The sequence below is a fragment of the Elephas maximus genome, chromosome 17, assembly GCF_024166365.1.
Source record: "Elephas maximus indicus isolate mEleMax1 chromosome 17, mEleMax1 primary haplotype, whole genome shotgun sequence".
Lineage (NCBI taxonomy): Eukaryota > Metazoa > Chordata > Mammalia > Proboscidea > Elephantidae > Elephas > Elephas maximus.
This window is the reverse complement of record NC_064835.1, coordinates 87877311-87894809: the sequence shown is the minus strand read 5'-3', so window position 1 is coordinate 87894809 and position 17499 is coordinate 87877311. Positions and strand designations below refer to the sequence as shown.

Below are 17499 nucleotides of genomic sequence, written 5' to 3'. Positions count from 1 at the left end.
TCCTCAGCATTCCTTCCAAAATAGCCTCATTTTTGCCTGAACTAGTTTCAGTTACATTTCTATTTTCTTAAAACCAAACCTGTTGCTACTGAGTTGATTCCGACTCAAAGCGACCCTATAGGACAGAATAGAACTGTTCCATAGGGTTTCCAAGGAGCAACTGGTGGATTTGAACTACTGACCTTTTGATAAGCCGCCGATGATCTTAGCCACTGTGCCACCAGGGCTCCAAACAACTAGAATACTTGCCAAAACAAAAGGATTAAAGGCACTCTGTGTTGTTGTTGTTAGGAGCCGTCGAGTCGGTTCCGACTCATAGCAACCCTATGGACAACAGAGCTAAACACTGCCTGGTCCTGAGCCATCCTCACAGTCGTTGTTATGCTTGAGCTCGTTGTTGCAGCCACTGTGTCAATCCACCGCGTTGAGGGTCTTCTTCTTTCCCACTGACCCTGTACTTCGCCAAGCATGATGTCCTTCTCCAGAGACTCATCCCTCCTGACAACATGTCCAAAGTATGTAAGATGCAGTCTCACCATCCTTGCTTCTAAGGAGCATTCTGGTTGTACTTCTTCCAAGACAGATCTGTTCGCTCTTTTTGCAGTCCATAGTATCTTCAATATTTTTCGCCAAAACCACAATTTGAAGGTGTCAATTCTTCTTCAGTCTCCCTTATTAATTGTCCAGCTTTCGCATGCATATGATGCGACTGAAAATACCATGGCTTGGGTCAGGCGTATCTTAGTCTTCAAGGTGACATCTTTGCTCTTCAACACTTTAAGAGGTGATTTGCAGCAGATTTGCCCAAAGCAATGCATCTTTTGATCTCTTGACTGTTGCTTCCATGGCTGTGGATTGTGGATCCAAGTAAAATGAAATCCTTGACAACTTCAATCTTTTCTCTGTTTATCATGATGTTGCTTATTGGTGCAGCTGTGAGAATTTTTGTTTTCTTTATGTTGAGGTGTAATCCATTCTGAAGGCTGTGGTCTTTGATCTTCATTAGTAAGTGCTTCAAGTCCTCTTCACTTTCAGCAAGCAAGGTTGTGTCATCTGCATAAGGCAGGTTGCTAATGAGTCTTCCTCCAATCCTGAATGCCCCGTTTTTCTTCATATAGTCCAGCTTCTTGGATTATTTGCTCAGCACACAGATTGAATAGGTATGGTGAAAGAATACAACGCTGACACACATCTTTCCTGACTTTAAACCAATCAGTATCCCCTTGTTCTGTCTAAACAACTGCCTCTTGATCTATGTAAAGGTTCCTCATGAGCACAATTAAGTGTTCTGGAATTCCCATTCTTTGCAATGTTTGGGTTTTTTTTTTGCTTTGTCCTCAGGCTAGCACCCCTCATTGATTTCAAGATTGTTGCCATAGTTACCCAACGCACCACATGCAGACCAGACAACATCCAGGATAGAAGGGGGTTGTTTTTTTCCTGTGTCTCTTTTTGGAGTGAAAAAAAAAAAAAAAATCCTTTCCGAGAAATTTCCCAGCAGACCTGCCCTGACATTACTGGCTAGAGTTGGGTCACACTTAACCCTGCACTGATCACAAACAAGAATGGGATTATCACACGTGATTCAGATTAATCAGGGTTTACTGCTGAGCTGGGAACAGAGTCATCTTCCCTAAGGACTAGATAACCAACCAAACAAAAAAAACCCAGAGGTTGTAGTAACAAAAAAGGAGGTGGTGGTAACGATATTGAATAAGTAACTAACAGGTATGAAGAATGGTCATTCTGTTAATGAAAAACCAAATCTGTTGCCGTCGACTCAATTTCAACTCATAGTGACCCTACAGGACAGAACAGAATAAGCTGTGAACTCTGATCGAAGGAGATTGCCACATCTTTCTCCCCTGGCATGACTGGTGGGTTCAAACTGCCAAGCTTTCAGTTAGCAGCCAAGTGCTTAACCATTGTGCCACCAGGGCTCCTTTTTCACTAAATACAATCATTTAAAAGGGGCAAGGATTTTTGGAGTCAGAAAAGTAGTCAATGCAGGACACAATTTCAATCAACTAACAAGTTTTGTTTCTCAAAGTGAAAAAAAGAAGATACATGTAAAACATTTCTTATTTCCTTTAGCAACCTATTACTTCCTGAACCCACTACAATGTACCCTCTGCAGTGGAAATGTACAACTTCACTTTCTTTGTCCTAAAATTACTTTTAAGTTTCATGAAAAGAAAGTTAACTCTAAAATTGCTAAGATAATTCTTTCAACCACATCTCCTCTGTTTAGAGCCTTTTTTGTTTACATCCATGTGATGGCTTGGTGATGTATCAACTTGGATAAGCTGAACTTAAAGTCCCCAGAATTCTTTCTAGTACGTTTCAGGTTAGGGTGGGCCACAAATGATACTCTCTTGTGAGAGAAAGTCTGATGATGGAAGGGAGGCAGCAGCAACTTTGAAGCAAATACACATCTCCTGGTTATTCAATCAAACACTAATCTAGGTGTTGCCAGGACGGGATACTGCAGGTGTAATTAAAGCCCCGAATCAGGTGACTTTAATCAAAAGGGAGAGTATTCTAAGTGGGCCCATCTTAGTCAGCTGGCAGTCCTCCTGACAGCAGCTGGATCTACAATTGCTCTCCCTTTCCCTGAATCCTTCCTGAATGCCTGCTTGTGGACAACAAACTTCAGCCTGTGTCCTCGGGGTTCCAGCCTATTTGTGATCTTCACTTTCTGACTCCCTGCCCCTGCAGACTTTGGGCTTGTGTAACTAGCCCTACAATTACATAAGCCAATTTCTCATGATAAATACACACACACACACGTGCGCACGCACACACATGATCTTCTAGTGGTTTTACTTCTCTGGTCGAACCCTAATAAACTCACATGTTCACATGTGCTCCCACCCCTACTTCCACAGCTCCACTTCCACATCTGCATTTCAGTGACAAGTTATTAATGTGACAGGGTTAAGAACGCTACATCATGATCCTTGAAATCTCAACACTGTACCTAAACCTTTTTTATACGACAGAAGTAATAGTGGTTTATTTCCTATCTGAATATTACAGTATTTGAAGTATACCACCACACAGGTCAGTTTTACTTAAATAATGCCTTATTCCCAACGATGATTCCATCCAGAAGTGCACAAGAGAGCCAGGCAAAATTCTCTCTGCATTCTCATCCCCAAAGTCCATGATTTTTATAACATGATCTCCTGAAAAGACTGAGTTATCAATACCTCTTAATTATTGCACTAATAACCCTGCTGTGGTTCTGCAAAAACATAATTGATTATTCTAGGTTTGAGATTATAAATTATTTCAACTTAATGTGTTTATTATGGTAAAAAATGGATCACTACAACTTTGACAGCATTCAAGAAAACCACAATTACCACCTGTTGAATCAAAATCTGATTCAACTGCAGTGAAACAAGTGCAACCATAGTAGGGGAATAAACAACTTGAAAATGTGTATCAACAACCTAAAAAATGCTCAGACCCTTGGGCTCAGTAATTTTACTCCTGGAAATCTAGCCTAATAGTTCAATCAATCAGTCTGTCTATCTATCTATAAAACAAAAAGCAAAACAAACCTCAGTCTTTATGCAGAGACATTCATTACAGCATTAGCATAAAAAAGGAAAGAAAAGGAAATGATGTACATGCCCTAGAACAGAGAAATAATTAAATAAAAACACTGGGACACTATGGAGCATGTAAGATTTTGTTTGGGAAAAGTTTATACCAGAAAATATAACTGTGGTGTGTTAGGCGGGAAAAAAACAAGTTATAAAATAATCAGCCTGATCATATTTGAGTAAAAACACACCACCAAATACAGATATTTAAAATAAAGAAACAAACAAGCCTTCTACACTTGCATTTGAAAAAGACTGTTGGTCCTCTTCCTGTTAGGAATTCTCATCTGCGGTGCTGTACATCTGCCTACCCCCTTCCTTTCAGATTATTCTCTCCTGCTAACTTCCCGGAGTGGCATTAGTTACATCATGTAAGATGCTCTCCTCATGCACCTGCTGAACTGGGTTGGAGCCAACTACTGGTGAAGGCTTTTTTCCTATGAGTGTACCTGGGATGTGAGAAGCCTGAAACTGTGAGGCAGAAAACCAGGCAGCGTGGTCTGAGGGCACAATTCTGGGGTTGAAGCAGGTATTTTCTGTAGGATTTGCTCCTGTTTGCCCTTCTGGGCTGGTGATGGTATCATTCATCTGGAGATGCATAAAAGCCTGTACTTTAGAAGCATATGCACCAAGCTATCCTTCTATAAAAAAAATCCTTCTACAGTCACGAGAAATTTTTTAAAATATAAAAATGGAAACAAAGTGCTCGTCAGAAAAGGTAACTAATCTGTAAGTTTTATGCTGCTTCTAGAGATAAACTCCTCTAAACCAGAGACTGTAACATGTGTGTAGTTTTCAAACATTAAAAGCTAATATATGTTATGCTCATAATAAATACGTACTTCCCATTTTTGAATTGCATTCAACATAAGTTGCTTTTCTGCGGAATTTAACATGTAACTTTATCACATAGATGGCATAGGTAAAAAAAAAAGGGGGGGGGGAGATAAATGCATATAAAAAAGTACCTAACGGTTTATGGGAAAATGCAGTTAGGAAAAACGAAAACTCACTGTTCACGGAAATCCAGCATCGGTGGCTCGAATCGTATGGGCCTGCAGTTACCCCGGTACAGAGAGATGCTGCCAGGAGAGGGAAAAACAGCGTCAGAAGCAGCTCTTCAAAACACACACTTCCTCAGCCTCCTCAGACGACTCTGCTTCTGTTGCGAAAAGTATCTTTAAGAAAAGTTAGGTTTCATCTTCTACTAGGAATGTGGGTTACTTTGTTTATTTGTGGAAACCAATGAATGTTGCATGTTAGAAAAAATGAAAAGAAAAAGTGGGAATGATTTTTCTCCTATTCAAGGACCTGTGAAAACAGTAAATGCTCAGGTGGACTGAACACTGAAATTTATTTGGTTGATACATATTTTAGTTCTCTTGATTTTTTTTATTTCATTTTCTAATGGGTAACAGTACAACTACACATGCTTGGCAGACTATGTATATTAAAAAAACCCAAATCCACTGCCATTGGGTCAATTCTGACTCATAGTGACCCTACAGGACAGAGTAGAACTGCTCCCATAGAATTTCCAAGGAGTGCCTGGTGGATTTGAACTGCCGACCTCTTGGTTAATAGCTATAGCACCTAACCATTACGTCACCAGGATTTCCAGACTATATGTAGAGACAAAAAAATTATGATCACAATGCAACTAGAGTGACAAAGGACTAAACAAAAACGAATTTGGGGATAGAGATTTCCAGGACCTGAAATATCTATTTAATCTGAGAGTTTGGAACACACTGGTCCATGATGTCTTGGCCTAAACATTTAAGTATGATTTCTAACTACCTCATCTGTTATTAGAAGCTCTCACTAAACCGATCTCTGAAGAGCGAACCTCCTAGACAGCACCTCAACCTAAGGCTGATGCGAAGTATAAATGACCCTGTCTGCATACCTACAGTCATCTGTTTATAAACTGAGAAAGTCAGAAGTTCAGCCAGTGAATTAAAATTGCAAAACAGTAGATTTTGGTATTTTTATTTTAAGAAGTAACGTTAGGGCAAAACCTGTTTTGCAAGACTACTTTATTTCCATCCCCACCCAGTCTGCAAGAACATAAGCTTATGCATGATATAGTAATTTCACCCAGGAGACATTAGACAGACAAGAACATTGAGAACATACAGGGAATTTAGCTTTAATTCAATTCTATAACGATTGAACAGTCAGAGCAGTGTAATAATTGAGCTTAAGTACAAATGTGGTTTTAGCCCCATCGGTTAAGAGTGTTCTTCTGTACTGCTTGATAACTCCTTTACATATGCTGAACAGAAAACATGACACACACCGTCATGGACTGAACTGTGTCTCTCCAAAATGTGTGTCAACTTGGCTAGGCCATGATTCCCAGAATTGTGTGATTGTCCAACATCTTGTCATCTGATGTGATTTTCCTATGTGTTGTAGATTCTCTCTCTATAGTGTTGAGGTGGGATTAGTGGCAGTTATGTTAATGAGCCAGGACTCAATCTACAAGATCAGGTTGTGTCTTAAATCATCTCTTTTGAGATATAAAAGAGAGAAGCAGGCAGAGAGATGGGGGGCCTTATGCCACCAAGAAATAAGAGCCAGGAAAATGGTGCATCCTTTGGACCCAGGGTCCCTGTGCTGAGAAGCTCCTTGACCAGGGAAGATTGATGGCAAGGACTTTTCCCCATAACCGACAAAGGGAGAAAGCCTTCCCCTGGAGCTGACACCTCGAATGCAGACTACTAGACTGTGAAAGAACCAACTCTTGTTTGTTAAAGCCATCCACTTGTGTATTCTGTCACAGCAGCACTAGATGACTAAGACACATACACACACAGAGAGAAAACACCAAACATCAGATTATACTTTACTAAAACACAAAACTAAAGACACTGGGTCCAAGAAGGAACAATTCCTCATGAGGCAGGCACCATACGCAGCCAGAGTACGGAATCTCAGACACGATATAACAAGGACACTCTTTGGCTCCTTTGAAATGAGAGATGCCATTCAGCTCATCAGTTGCTTTAGTGCAAAACCCAAATTTATATAGAATTTTAATCCAATCAAGGAAAAAATAAAATATAATGCCTGAAATAAATGCTTGTAAGTCACTGATTTCATACATAAGAACATGGATATGTTAGATGCTGGAGATACAAAGGGGATTAAGATATAGCTTTTTGTCCTTCCTTACAGAACTAAGAGTCTATTCCCCAAGGTGTGAATGGAAATGTCTAAAGCAGCCAGACAGGGTAAGAAAGCACATGCTCTACTCACTCAACACAACTGTACTGGATACGTACTCTGTGCTGTGGCTGGGTCTCCACAGGAGAGCAAGCAAAGTGCCTGCTCTGTGGCACTAACACGCCAGGAAGGGAGACAAACATGGAACGCACAGGTGATGGTGAGTGACAGACAGATAAATCAGACACACTGGGGGCAGGGTTACAACCGGGAAGCCTCTCTAAGAGGAGAGACACTGTAGGAGTGTAGATTTTATTCGAAGTGTAACAAAAAGTCTCGAAAGAATTTTAAGCAAGGAAGTAACATGATGCGACACATTTTAAAAGGTGAGTTCTGGCTGGTATGGAAAGAACAGACTGTAAGCCGAGGGTGAAGCAGGAAGCACGGCAGTGGCCCAGACAATAGGAGACAGCAAAGGAGAGGGGAGGCAGAGACAAGAGGTCAAGCCGAGGGGCTGACTTTAGACTGTGAGAGAAGGAAGAAGGGGAGTCAAGGGTGACCTAATTCCAGGACTCTGGCCGGAGAAACTATGTCCATAGTAATGATACAGCAAGAGATGCGGGGCGGGGAGGCTTCTGAGCGGGGAGGGGAGATGTTCAGACACATTGTGTTGGACATTTTTAATGTGAGATGTCTCATCTAGATGGGGAAACCCTGGTGGCGTAGTGGTTAAGAGTCTGGCTGTTAACCAAAAGGTCAGGAGTTCAAATCCACCAGATGCTTCTTGGAAACCCCATGGGGCAGTTCCGTTCTGTCCTATAGGGGTGCTGTGAGTCAGAGTCGACTTGACGGCAGCAGGTTCGGTTTTGGTTTGTATCTAGATGGAGACGCCTAGTAGGCAGCGAGATGTACCATTTGTTGTTGGTTTTGGTTTGTATCTAGATGGAGACGCCTAGTAGGCAGCGAGATGTACCATTTGTTGTTGGTTTTGGTTTGTATCTAGATGGAGACGCCTAGTAGGCAGCGAGATGTACCATTTGTTGTTGGTTTCGGTTTGTATCTAGATGGAGACGCCTAGTAGGCAGCGAGATGTACCATTTGTTGTTGGTTTCGGTTTGTATCTAGATGGAGACGCCTAGTAGGCAGCGAGATGTACCATTTGTTGTTGGTTTCGGTTTGTATCTAGATGGAGACGCCTAGTAGGCAGCGAGATGTACCATTTGTTGTTGGTTTCGGTTTGTATCTAGATGGAGACGCCTAGTAGGCAGCGAGATGTACCATTTGTTGTTGGTTTTGGTTTGTATCTAGATGGAGACGCCTAGTAGGCAGCGAGATGTACCATTTGTTGTTGGTTTCGGTTTGTATCTAGATGGAGACGCCTAGTAGGCAGCGAGATGCACCATTTGTTGCTATTCATTGCTGTTGAGTCAGCTCTGATTCAGGATGACCCCGTGTACAAGTGAATGGAACTCTGCCTAGTCCTCTTCCATCTACACGATCACTGGTGTGTCTGAGTCCACGCTGTGGTGTCTCCGTCAGTTCATCTCATTAAGGGTTTCCCTTTCCTTCACTGGTCCTCCACTATACCAAACATGATGTCTTCTGGGGATTGGTCCCTCCTGATGACACATCCAAAGCAAGCAAGTTGAAGTCTCAGACAATATTCTGTGATCCACAGGGTTTTCACTGGATGACTTCTGGAAGCAGATTGCCAAGTTTTTCTTCTTAGACTTTCTTAGTCTGCAAGCTCCACTGAAATCTATTTGAAATACCAGTGGCATACCTTCCAGCATCATAACAACATGCAAGCCACCACAGTATGGCAAACTGACAGACGGGTAGTGGGGATATACATAGTCATTATATAAAAAGGGTACTGATTTTTCAACCAACTTCACCTCATAGACAAATATGGAACACTCCACCCAACAGCAGGAAAGTACACATTCTTTTCCAATGCACATGCAACGCTCTCCAGAATAGACCACATCTTAGGCCACAAAGTAACTCTCAACAAAATCCAAAACACTGAGATAATACAAAGTATCTTCTCTGATCATAACACTATCAAAGCAGAAATTAATAACAGGAAGAGCAAGGAAAAAAAATCAAACACATGAAAACTGAGTAACACTTTGCTTAAAAACCACTGAGTAATAGAAGAAATCAAAGATGGAATAAAAAAATTCCTAGAATCAAACGGGAATGAAAACACATCATACCAAAACCTTTGGGACACAGCAAAGGCAGCGCTCAGAGGTCAATTTATAGCAATAGATGTAGGCATTAGAAAAGAAGGAATAAAATCAAAACATTAGCTACACAACTTGAACGAATAGAAAGAAAACAGCAAAAGAAGCCCACAGCCACCAGAAGAAAGGAAATAATAAATATCAGAGCAGAAATAAATGAAATAGAGAATAGAAAAACAATAGAAAGAATCAACAAAACCAAAAGTTGGTTCTTTGAAAGGATCAACAAAATCAACAAACCGCTGGACAAACTGACAAAAGAAAAACAGGAGAGAATGCAAATAACCCAAATAAGAAACAAAATGGGGGACATTACAACAGGCCCAAATGAAATAAAAAGGATCATAACAGAGTACTATGAAAAACTACACTCTAACAAATTTGAAAACCTAGAAGAAATGGACAAATTTCTAGAAACACATTACCTACCCAAACTAACACAAGATGATGTCGAAAATCTGAACAGAGCCGTAACAAGAGAAGAAACTGAAAAAGTAAACAAAAAAAAAAAAAACTTCTAACAACAACAACAAAAAACCCTGGCCCAGATGGCTTCACTGGAGAATTCTACCATTCGGAGGAGAGCTCACACCAGTACAACTCAAACTATTTCAGAACACAGAAAAGGGATACTGTCAAATTAAAGCCAGCATACCCCTGATACCAAAACTAGCAACCAACCAAACCAAACCCACTGCTGTCAAGTATATTCTAATTTATAATGACCCTACAGGACAGAGTAGAACTGCCCCACAGAGTTTCCAAAGAGTGTCTGGTGGATTTGAACTGCCGACCTTTTTGTTAGCAGCCAAACTCTTAACCACTATGCCACCCGGATTTCCAAGCCAGACAAAGGCACCACAAAAAAAAAAAAAGAAAATGACAGACCAGTATCTCTCATGAATATAGATGCAAAAATTCTAGCCAAGAGAATTCAGCATCTAAATATATACTACAACCAAGTGGGATTCACACCAGGTATACCGGGGTGGCTCAACATTACGCAACCCACCACATAAACAAAAGAATCACATGATCATCTCAATCGACGCAGAAAAGGCATTCGACAAAGTCCAACACCCATTCCTATAAAAACTCTCTATAAAGTAGATATAGAAGGGAAATAAAGGGCATCTGTAGAAAACCAACAGCCAACATCATTCTTAGTGGAGAGAGGCTGAAAACATTTCCCCTGAGAACATAAACAAGACAAGGATGCCCCTTATCACCACTCCTACTTAACACTGGGCTGGGGCATCCAAATTGGTAAGGAAGAAGTAAAATTGTCCCTGTTTGCGGGTGATATGATACTATACAGAGAAAACCCAAAAGACTCTATAAGAAAACTACTGGAACTAATAGATTCAGCAGAATAGAGGATACAAGATAAACACAGAAAAATCAGTTGGATTCCTATACACCAATAAAGAGAACGACGAAAAGGAAACCAGGAAAACGATTCCATTTGTAATAGCCTCTAAAAAAATAAAATTCTTAGGAATAAATCTAACCAGGGATGTAAAAGACTTATACAAAGAACTACAAGACACTACTGCACGAAACCAAGAGTCCTACGTAAATGGGAAAACATACCATGCTCATGGGTAGTAGACTAAACATTGTGAAAATGTCAATTCTATTCAAAGCAGTCTACAAATACAGTGCAATCTCGATCCAAATACCAACGACATTCTTTAAAGAGATGGAGAAACTAATCATTAACTTTATACAGAAAGAGAAGAGGCCCCGGTAAGTAAAGCACTATTGAAGGAGAATAAAGTAGGAGGAGTCCCACTATCTGACCTCAGAACCTACTATACAGCTATCGTAGTCAGAAGAGCCTGGTGCTGGCACAACGACAGACACATTGACCAGTGGAAAAGAGTCAAGAACCCAGATGTAAATCCATCCACCTACGGTCACTTGATCCTCGACAAGTGCCCAAAGTCTGTCAGGTGGTGAAAAGACCGTCTTTTTAACAAATGGTGCTGGCAAAACTGGATGGCCATCTGCAAAAAAATGAAACAGAACCCATACCTCATACCATACACAAAAACTAATTTATAGTGGATGAAAGACCTAAACATAAAACCAAAAACTATAAAGCTCATCGAAGAAAAAATAGGGTCAATGCTATAGGTCCTAATACACAGCATTAAAGGGATACAAACCCTAACTTAACAATACATAAACACCAGAAGATAAGCTAGATAATTGGGATCTTCTAAAAATTAAACACTTACACTCATCAGAAGAATTTACCAAAAGAGTAAAGGGAGAACCCACAGACTGGGAAAATATTTTGGCTATGACATAATCCGACAAAAGTCTAATCTCTAAAATCTAAGGGAAAATCCAACACCTCTACAACAAAATGACAAATAACCCATTTTAAAAATGTGTAAAAGTTATCAACAGACTCTTCACCAAAGAAGACATTCAAGCAGCTAACAGACACATGAGGAATTGCTCGCGATCACGAGCCATTAGAGAAATGCAAATAAAAACCACAATGAGATACCATCTCATTCTGACACTGGCATGAATCAAAAAACAAAAGAAAATAAATGTTGGAGAGGCTGCGGGAGACTGGAGCTCTTAAGCACTGCTGGTGAGAATGTGAAACGGTACACCCGTTGTGCTAGAAATAGAAATACCGTATGATTCAGCAATCCCACCCCAGGAATATATCCTAGAGGAATGAGTCGTCACAGGAGTAGACATATGCACACCCGTTTGAGCATTTTCACTGCAGCATTGTTTACAAGAGCAAAAAGATGGAAACAACCTAGATGCCCATTAACAGATGAACGGATAAACAAACTATGGTACATACACACAAGGACCATGCATCTCACAACATGGATGAATCTGGACGGCATTATAATGAATGAAATAAGTCAGTCACAAAAGGACAAATATTTTATGAGACTAGATGAGACTACTATCATAAAACCTCATGAAAAGTTTTACAAAAAAAGAAACAATCTTTGATGGCTATGAGGGAGAGGAGAGGTGGGGAGAGAAACACTAAATAGACAATAGGTAAGTGGTAACTTTGGTGAAGGGTAAGACAGTACACAACGCTGGGGAAGTCAGCACGACTTGGCCAAGGCAAGGTCATGGAAGCTCCACAGACACATCCAAACTCCCTGAGGGACCGAATTACTGGGCTGAGGGCTGTGGGGACCATGGTCCCAGGGAACACCTAGCTCAACTGGCATAACATAGTTTATAAAGAAAACGTTCTATATTCTACTTTGGTGAGTAGCGTCTGAGGTCTTAAAAGCCTGTGAGCAGCCATCTAAGATGCTCCACCGGTCTCACCTCATCTGGAGCAAGGGAGAATGAAGAAAGCCAAAGACACAAGGGAAAGATTAGACCAAAAGACTAATGGACCACAACTACCACAGCCTCCACCAAACTGAGTCCAACACAACTAGACGGTGTCCGGCCACCACCACCAACTGCCCTGACAGGGATCACGATAGAGGGTCCCAGAGAGAACTGAAGAAAAATTCAGAACAAAATTCAGACTCACCAAAAGAAAAAAAAAAGACCAGGCTTACAGATCTGACGGAGACTGGAGAAACCCCGAGAATATGGCCCCCGTACACCCTTTTTAACTCAGTACTGAAGTTACTTCTGAGGTTCACCTTTCAGCCAAAGATTAGACAGACCCATAATGCAAAACAAGAATAAATGGGCACACCAGGACAGAGCAAGGACGAGAAGGCAGGAGGGGACAGGAAACTTGGTAATGGGAAACCCAGGGTTGAGAAGGGGAGAATGTTGACATGCTGTGGGGGTGGCAACCAATGTCACAAAACAGTGCATGTATTGTTTAATGGGAAGCTAGTTTACTCTGTAAACCCTCATCTAAAGTACAATAAAAAAAAAAAAAAAAGTTACTGATTTTTATTTACTGATCTTATAGCCAGTCACCTTGGTGAGTTTAATTCTAATAGTTTGTCTATAGATTTTCTTGGATTTTCCGGTGTCAGCGTATAGGCTGCCAGTATGAGCACTATCTATGTCTATAGACAAATCATTTGCAAGTAACAATTCTGTCTTCCATTCAAATCCTTATACCTCATTTTTCTTTTTATGCCTGAGGCTAAGACCTCAGAAGTGGCGTCCTGCAATTGTTATTGTGATATTTACAGGAGCCCTGGTGGTGCAGTGGCTGAGAGCTACAACTGCTAATCAAAAGGTCGGCAGTTTGGCTCCTTGAAAACCCTACCGGGCAGTTCTACCCTGTCCTATAGGGTTGCTATGAGTCAGAATCGACTAGAAGGTAACGGGTCTGGTTTTTTTAAAATGGTAATTCCACATGCTAAACTGTCCTCCACACAGTCCCACCTGTAATGAATGAGGGTTTCAGTTTCTGTACACTTCCCCAACACATGTTTTCTGTTTTTTCTGATAACAGTCAATCCCAGTGGATGTGAAAATTCCTCGGTGGCGCTAAGCTCAACTACTGGAACCCATCCAGTGGCACTGTGGAAGACAGGCCTGGAAATCTGCTTCTATAAAGATTATGGCCAGAAAAGTCTATGAAGTAGTTCTATTCTGTAACACATGGGGTTGTCATGAGTCACAGCTGACCTGACAGTTCTGAGTGGGCAAAAAGTAGTGCCTTATTGTGATTCCGATTTGTATTTCCCTAGTGACTAATGGGGCAGTTCTACCCTGTCCTATAGGGTTGCTATGAGTTGGAATCAACTCGATGGCACTGGGTTTTTTGGGTTCTGGGAGTGACTAATGATGTTGAGCATCTTTTCATGTGCTTATTGGCCATTTGTATATTTTCTACTAGGTTTGGTTAAAGTGCTTGGCTGCTAACCGAAAGATTGGCGGTTTGAACCCACCAGCCGCTCTGCGGAAGAAAGAGGTGGCAGTCTGTTTCTGCAGATTTACACCCTTGGAAACCCCGGGGGCAGCTCTACTCTGTCCTATAGTGTTGCTAAGAGTAGGAACTGACTAGAGAGCAGTGGGTTTTGGCTTTGGCTAGGTTTTTTTTTTGTACAGTCCTTAGGATTTTTCTATATACACAATTATTATTTGTGGATAAAGACCCTTTTCTTCTTCTTTTCTAATCCGATGCATTTTATTTCTATCTCTTGCCTGAATGCAGTGATTAGAACACCTAGTAGAATACCGAAGAGAAGTGATAAAAGTGGACATCTTTGCCTTGTTCCTAATCTTAGAAAGAAAACATTCAATCTTTCGCCATAAAATACGTTAGCTGTAATTTTTCACTGATGCTCTTTTCTATTCCTAGTTTGCTGAGAGTTTTCAATCATAAACAGATGTTGAATTTTGTCACATGCTTTTTCTACAACTATTGAAAGAAGTATGTTTCAAATTTTAATTCTGTTAACAAGATGAAGTATATTGATTGATATTTCAAATGTTAATCAAACTTGTATTCCTAGGATAAACCTCATTTGGTCATGATGCTGTTGTTAACTGCCACTGAGTAAGCTGACTCATGGCTGCGTTATGTGTAACAGAATGAAACACTGCCCAGTCCTGTGCTGTATTCGTGATTGTTGGTATATCTGAGTTCACTGTTGTGCCTATTATGGTTATGATGTACTTGTCTTATATACTTCTGGATTCAATTTGCTAACATTTTGTTAAGGGTTTTTGGATACATGTTCATAACAGATATTGGTGTCTAGTTTTCTTGTAATGCCTGCAATGGTCACCTCATAAAACATGTTTCTAAAGAGTCTGCATAAAAAAAAAAGAGTTTGCATAAGATTGGTATTATTACTACCTTAGGTGTCCGACAGAATTCACAAGTAGTATCGGTCTGCAGTTTTCTTTGTTAAGAGGTTTAAAATTGTGAGCTCTATGTCTTTGATAGATATGGAGTAATTAATATTTTCTGATTCTCCCTTGGTTAGTTTTGAAAAATTTGTATTTTTCAAAGAATCTGTCCACTGCCTCTCACTTGTAGAATTTATTGGAATAAAGTGGTTCATAATAGTTCCCTATTATCCTCTGAATGTCTAAAACATCTATGGTGATGGCTCCTCTTTGATTACTGATACGTTGTGTGTGTGTTTTCTCCATCTTCTTAACCTGTCTAACTAGAAGTTTATCCATTTTATCATGCTTTTCAAAGAATCAGCTTTTGGGATTACACCGATGTTCTCTATTGCTTTTCCATGTTCAATTTCACTGATTTCTGTTTTATCCTTTACTGTCTTCTTTCTACTTAGTTCCAGTTGCTGTTCTTTTTCTCTCTTAAGGTGGAAATGTACACCACTGATTGCTAAAACTTTTTTCTTGCCTTTTAAAGCTATACATTTCCTTTTATGCCCTACTTTAGCTGAATCCCAGAAAATATGATAGGCTATATTTTCATTTCAAAGTATTTTCTAATTTCCCTTGTGGTTTCTTCTTTAATCCATGAGTATTTAGAGGTTTCTAATTTAAGAAATTTCTTTTTTTTAAAATTTATTACTTACTTCTGGTGGGAGTGGAGAACCTAATCAACACAGTCTGCTGTTGGGGCCCAGTGCAAGTTCTCTATGAACTGACAGAGTGATTCACAAGGTATATTTTAAAGTAGATAAAAATACAAAGGAGAATCCACAGTATGTTCCCTTTTATGTGAAGAAGAAGGGAGAAAAGAAAATATCATGTATTTGTACACAAAGGAACATGGGAAGGAAAGCCAGACCTCAGTGCGATTAGCAATCTGTAAGAGGCAGGTGCACGCAGTACCAGAGGACTGAAGAGTGGGTTGCACTTCTCGGAGGAAGGCTTTCTATATAGTCCTAACTTTCTGAACTCAGGTAATGCTTCACATATTTAAACTAAGTAAACAACAACAACAAAATGGGTAATAATTCCAGATGGAACACAGACAGAAACGATAAGCTTTATTGAGAATGAACAACATAACTACAATCAAGGCAGGGGGTCAAAGGAAGAACTCCTGTAAATTTTGAATACAGTTTTTGAGGACACACACTTAGGGTAAAAAACAAGCTCTAAGCTGACACTGTACCCTGATTAGTAGGTTCAATTTTCACAGTGGTATGGGTTAGAAATTCTGAACTACTTTGTCTGGGTTCTAGGATTGAGCAAATCAGTATACATATTGCAGACAACTGGAGCCAAGTATCTCATTGTTGGAGAATGGAATTACAGAACTGGAAAAAGAAGGGCAGAGTAGACACTGTGGTGCTGTATTAAAACTGGACGTATCAGTATGAACTCATGTCTTTTAACATACAGAGATAGAAGATACATGTTTGTGTCTACATATACACACGTGCGCACACATTTTCTTCCTTACTCTTTTCTCTGAGAGGGCATAAGAGCAGCGACACCTCAGCAGCCGTGACACGTCAGCACCAACGTGTACACGTGGCATTCAGATCTCGGTTTCTAAATACCATCCTCCATGAAAATGAAGCAAGGATCCTTGGAGAAATGGGTTGTTTCAGAGCTGGGCAAAAAAGTCATGACATAAGCCTAGGACACCTTGATATGCCAGAAAGTAAGGAAGTGCTCAGTGAATGATGAGGACATGTTACAATGGTGCAACGATAGTTTTTTCAACAAATGGTGCTGAAGTAACTGGATATCAATATGTAAAAAAACGAACCTTGACTGTTACCCTCACATCTTACTTCCATTAGAATGTCAACTAATAGACGTAGAACGAATGATGGAATTAAAGTAAAAAAAAAAAAAAAAAAAAGCCCCACCATTTGGCAACCATCAGAGTTACAGTGCCAGGCAAGAACCATTCATGGATGCAAAAACTAGTGGGTGAGAGTACTAGGAAAGACACGACGTTCACGCTGTCTCAAAATACTTCTCTGCAAGAGGCTTAGGAAGGACAAGAGGAAAATGGAACAGACATTGTGTGCTTCTGGAATGGTGCACTGAGGACACACACTGCAGTAACATGCCTGCCAAAAATGCATAACACAAATCTAACCATGAGGGAACATCGGAAAACCCAAACTGTGCAATATTCTACAAAATATATGGCCTCTACTCTCCAAAACGTCAGTCATAAAATATAAGACTCTCCAAAACGTCAAAGTCATAAAATATAAGACAGACAAATCAATCACAATTTGTGAATCACAATGACTGATCACAGACTGAGCCCCGGACCAAACATTTCCTTTGTGTGAAAGACGTTAGTGGAGTAATTGGAAAAATCTGAATAATGCCTATAGATTAAATAATACTATGTATCACTCTTGGAGCCCTGGTCACACGGCGGGTAAGCATTCAGCTGCTGATGAAAAGGTCACCGGTTTAAACCCACCAACTGCTCCTTGGGGCGGTTCTCCTCTGTCCTCTAGGGCCGCTAATGAGTTGGAACACACTCTACGGCAACGGGGTTGGTTTGGTTTGTGTCCAGATGGCGACGTGCTTTGGCGTTTTTGGTCTCAGTGTTACTTTCCTGACTTTGGTTAAGT

General features: G+C 40.4%; 1 protein-coding gene across 3 annotated transcripts in view; it reads right to left on the bottom strand.

The window, feature by feature from the left end:
• Window positions 1-17499, bottom strand: part of TMEM131 (transmembrane protein 131) — a 229133-nt gene that overhangs the window by 110093 nt on the left and 101541 nt on the right. For all 3 annotated transcript variants that reach the window (XM_049857246.1, XM_049857244.1, XM_049857245.1), the window contains exon 4: window positions 4628-4696. In XM_049857246.1, coding sequence (XP_049713203.1) covers window positions 4628-4696 — 69 coding nt within the window. The remainder of the gene's footprint in view (window positions 1-4627; window positions 4697-17499) is intronic.